General features: G+C 39.5%; 1 protein-coding gene across 1 annotated transcript in view; it reads left to right on the forward strand.

Moving 5' to 3' along the window:
- LOC101859183 overlaps positions 1-5,424 on the forward strand; it is a 38,139-nt gene that overhangs the window by 22,831 nt on the left and 9,884 nt on the right. The window contains exons 2-3 of the mRNA XM_035971075.1: positions 2,054-2,254; positions 4,795-4,971. Coding sequence (XP_035826968.1) covers positions 2,054-2,254; positions 4,795-4,971 — 378 coding nt within the window. The remainder of the gene's footprint in view (positions 1-2,053; positions 2,255-4,794; positions 4,972-5,424) is intronic.

Here is a 5,424-nt window from a genome sequence, read left to right on the forward strand (position 1 = left end):
CATATACATTAATCTTGAATATAAGTCGAGATATTTGCGAATGAAGGAGGTGGGGGGTCACCTGTTTTCAGAGGTAAAATTGATGAAAAAATGGCCGCCGAAGATTAGTTTTTTCCTTAGCTTAAGAGTCCATGGTAACTGAAAATGTACTTTTTGTGCCTTTAATCAACGTTTTTAGGAAAAATCCACACAGAAATGAGTTCTTAATGGGCATGAAAGGTGTTGAACCAAAAAACAAAAATTTGGTAAAAATTCATAAACCTGCGGAAAAGTGCAAGTTTCTTCACTTTGATTATTTTGACGAGAGCCTGATTCCACCACGCTGCCCCACACATATTTACTTAATTAGGTTTGCTAAATAGCTTGGAGAAATGCGTTATTTCCTCTAGTTTCCTGTTTCTGTTCTTAATCTTAAAGAAAGCCCAGCTTCTTAACCACACGTTTCCGAATTACTGGCTTAACGCGAGTAAGTTATTTCAACCTGAACTCCTTCAGATTTTTGTACAGTGGGTGGTTAGCGAGTGCTCTGGTGTCGTTTGCTTTTTCTTTCCTATCAAACGTCTATCGCCTTTATCTCCCCTTCTTTTTTGAGTTTGTTCCTCTCTTGTAACACCTCTAATCTTCGGCACATAAATTATTTGACCTTATTGTGTTGCAAATGCCGTAAAACACTTACTAAAACTAAAACTAAAGATCCTTTTACTACTTTTGTGTGTTGACAATCTTTCGTCCTCCTTCAAACAAGACATAAAGCTTGCTGTTAGCTCAGTTAGTATCACGCATGGCTACGAAGCTAATAGCCCTTGTTCGAATCCCAAACGAGTTGTTCTGAATTTGGGTTGCTTTGGGGAGTTAAAAAAACAAACAAACAACACCTTTCCACCAATTTGGTTCCGTGCAATAGGGGATGATGTCAGAACAGGAGGTCCTGACCGTTATGTAGCCTGACAGTGTTGATAGATGCGCTGACCCTATACAAAGGTCCACAACGACACAATATTTCCCAAGAATGTTCCATAGTCCAATCATCTGCAAGACCTTCAAAGACCTACATGTGTCTCCTACGGCTGTAAAAATCTATCAACATTTTGTGAAACATTTCTTGAACATCTCACGCTCACTGAAAACAATAACAGGCAAGAGAGGAAGAGGTAGATCAAGAATAAATATACATATTTAACAGAACTTGAGAACACGAACAGACGGATGACGGGAGACGATCAGGTTGATATGGTTTCTGTGATAGCAATCGAGCTGAGAATAGTAAGTAGCGTACCGTGATAACTGATGTCTGTTTTAGATATCGCGCTTGAAACAGAAGAAGAAGCATTTCAAATATAAAGCAACCTCTTCCGTTCTAAAGCCTCCTAACAAACTTCGTTTGGTCCAACAAAAAAACAAACAACCCCCGCTAAAAAAACCCAAAAAACAAACAAACAAACAAACAAAACAAAAACACACCAAAAAACAACAACAAAAAGCCAAAAAATAGAAACCAACCGAAAAAACAAACAAACCAGTAAAACAAAACAACAACAAAACAACAGAACCAAAAATTCTCACTGAGAAAAAGATAATGTGCGGAATTTACGCACGTGTGCACTGGTTCACCTTTCCCTTAACGTCTCTACCTGTTATAATTAATTCTCTTTGTTCCAAGGTCTTTAGAAAAGGGTAACTGAACACATTGTAGTTGCCGTGGCGTATTTTTATCAAGGAACCTGAAACCTGTCTGCCTCATTCTCAGTCTACCCGTGCAAAGGTGAGCTGTTAATACCCCCCTAGCCCTCCCTCGACCCCCCCCCAACAACCAAAAAACCACAACAACAAAAAAAAGCAGCCAAACCCCCGACCCCAACAACCAAAAAACCCACAACAATAAAAAAACCCAGCCACCCCCCAACAAAATACACACACACACACACACACACACACACACACACACACACACACACACACACACACACACACACACACGCACACACACAGAGTACAAAGACAGACGACTACACGTACAAATAATGACCCCACTCTCCTCCTTCTCGTTTCTCAGCTCTCGATCCTGAGTTCAACCCATGGAGACCGTTTGGAGATTGCAAGTTCAGGGACGCCGAGAAAGGCTGTGGACCAGGTGTAAAGGTCAGAACCAGATCTGTGAAAGAAAGAACAGATGGACAGGAGACCAGAGATCCATTCAATTACGAAATTCGCCAGGAAGCTTCATGCTTTGAAAAATGTGATGACCCAGAACCTCGTGAGTGATTGTAGAGTTGTATTTGTGTTTGTTTAGTTTTTCTGTGTTTTTTGTGTGTTTTTTTTGTTGTTTTTTTTTGTTTTGTATTTGTTATTTGGTTGGTGGGGTTGTTTTTTTTGTTTGAGGTGTTTTAGTTTGTTGGGGTTTTTTTTGTTGGTTTGGTTTTTTCTTTTTGTTGTCCCGTGTTCTGATTTTGGTGCCAATATTTGTAGGTAACGTCAAAAAGTGTTGATATGATGCAAGAGAAACAAAACAAGATAAAACAAAAATTGTTTAGTCTGTGATGATGATGATGATGATGATGATGATGATGATGATGTTCAGAGGCGAAGCGTCTATATAATCAAATAATCACTGCTTCCCTTCCTAATTTTGAAACATTGTCGCAGTCAAATTCACCCATGGACGTAAACCTCATAAATTAAGTGTAAAAAGACGTTCATAATCAACAATGAACAATAGACTATGCCTAACCTTCAAAACCGTTTCATTGCCACAGAAATAGCCTGTTCGCCCCTATCGGGCCACTCCATAAGCAGTCACAAGCTTTGACTAAGTAAGCTTAAAGTGAGGCTGGAAGAGTCAACCAATAGACTTGAAGGGAACATGTGCATAGCAGTCAGAACTGTTTCATTGTCGCATATACCCTGTTCACCCCTTTCAGGCCACAGTTATAAGCACCCAGGCGCGCTGATTATATAAGCGAACTATTACACTGGTCGAGTCTACCTCACAGATGTGAGGGGAAGTTATTCCTAATAATCCTTTGACTCCAGCTACTAAACTGCTCGTGCTTGGTTTTTTCCTCGACTTTTTAACGTCCTATAATCAGATCGTGACCTCGATTATGACACCGGCTCCTGGCCGCGAAAAGCTAGACAAAAAACAGCCAAATAATTGGCATGCTCTACCAAAGTGTTTCGGCTGTCTGGTATAACATGCCATTGTAGTGCTGACATCTCTGCTTCTTTCCTTGGTGTTCGTGTGTTCAAATCTAAAGTTAAATTTAAAGTTAGTTAGAATAAATATTTAATGAAATACTTTCCCGATCATTTTAGCGGTTGAACAAGCATACAACATGAATTCATGATTTGTTTTCATTCACAACTCAGAGTTACCACCTTCAGTGCCAGTAAGATTCTTGTGACTTGTGTGAGTGTGATATCTCCAGGCCCTATCTGGTCCCATTTCACTTTGATTACCCTGTCAAACAAGTCAGCCTTCGCCCCTGATGATGATGATGATGATGATGATGATGATGATGATGATGATGATGATGATGAAATTCAACAAGTCTCAACCCTTTTTTTACACCCTCCTGTTTACTATGATGATGATGATGATGTTATAATGTTTTTATTTTGTTGGGTTTATTTTTTCATCATGGCGTACAATTTGTCATAACTCTTCGGCGCTCAGGTGACTGTGTACTTCGTGTTAACTTGTCGAAGTAATTTCAGTATTAAGGGGCCCATACAGGTTAAAAAGCAACAACGTCAAAATATTGCACCAAAATGCGAAATTTTGAAACAAAATTTTGAAGCGCTTAATTGCCCACACACGTTTCAGTGTTGTTTGTTTTTTTGGGGGGGGTTTTTACATCAAAATTCAGTTTTGTCGAAATCTTCGACATGGATGAATCGGACATGGCGATCCTGTCACCTACGAAATGTAAAAGTTTGATCAAATTAATTTTAAAAGGAGCCCACACACCCATCTAAAATTTAACGACTCGTCAAAAAAATATCACACCGGTTTGATTCTTCGAAATTTTGAGTCAAATCTTTTTTTGACATCAAAATGCCCTATATCAAAATTTTGTTGACGCAAATTTTGACGCTTTTTTAAAAAACGCGTATGGGCCCCTTAAGGCCGAATTTTGAAACTTCCTGTTGTATGGGGGAATGGAAGTGCCTGGACTTTGTGACTGGATGGCTATGTCAAGCTGACGGTCAATATACCGATACACACCCCGTGTGAATGTGTTGACAGTTTGTACATATATGTATAATGCGTGTGTGTGTGTGTGTGTGTGTGTGTGTGTGTGTGTGTGTGTGTGTGTGTGTGTGCGCGCGCAGTGTGTCAAACCTGGCGGTCACACCACAGTATAACGTGTCACATTGAGTCAACAATCATTGAGAGCAGAAACATTTACCACGAGTTCTTAATTAATTAAAATTGAAGCTGGATTGGCTGTGGGACGCAAATCGCACCTTACCACTTTGAAAACAGCGCACTGTGTTACTGTTTACACATCAACTTTTTCACAGTGACTTACAGTTTCTTCAAAGTTCGGATACTTGGTTTCCACTGTAGGGACCTACGTTGATTTGTCTCATCATTCTTTGTTTCTGACGACAATACTACAGGCATTTTTAGGAGACCCAATCAAAGATAGCCAAGTCAGTCAATAAAATTGTTCGCGATTTTGTTTTTCCTCAATAACTCTAAATATTATTACGTATATTTATTGGGGGTTTTTAAACATTTATTTCAAGACCCTTGCTGATCAAAACTGCAAACGTTGTTTACTTTTCCAGAAGACCAATGTCCAGAGGAAGATTTCTGTGAGGGTAACACATACGATCCAGTGTGTGGAAGCATCGACAATGGCATGCTGGAAACTTTCGACAACTTGTGTGAATTGGAAAGGATTGCCTGTGTAGCCGACAAGCCTTTCAATGTGCAGTATAACGGAAAATGCAAAGAGGATGACGGTACAGTTTTTGTTTTGTTGCACTATAATAATCTTCATTTTATTCTTCCTGTCGATGATAATATAATGTTGTATTTGTTTTTACCTTAAGGTTGTTGAATGTGTGTGTTTGCAACTACCTGTCTGTATGTCTATCTGTCTATCTGACTGTCTGTCTGAATGTCTGTCTGTCTATCTGTTTGTCCGTCTGTCTGACTGTCTGTCTGTCTGCCTGCCCGTGTGTCTGTCTGATTGTCTGTCCGTCTATCTGTCTGTCTGTCTGACTGTATGTCTGTCTGCCTGCCTATCTGTATATCTGTTTGTCTGTCTTTCTGTATGTCTGTCTACCTGTCTTTCTGTCTTCAGGGGCATCCAGATAGCAAGATGGGTGCATTCATGTCTATGTACATGCTAAATGAAAATGCATGTGTGTATGTGTTTATATCTACAAAGACTTCTGTGTGTATATATATAT

Source organism: Aplysia californica, unplaced genomic scaffold, assembly GCF_000002075.1.
Source record: "Aplysia californica isolate F4 #8 unplaced genomic scaffold, AplCal3.0 scaffold00370, whole genome shotgun sequence".
Taxonomy (NCBI): domain Eukaryota; kingdom Metazoa; phylum Mollusca; class Gastropoda; order Aplysiida; family Aplysiidae; genus Aplysia; species Aplysia californica.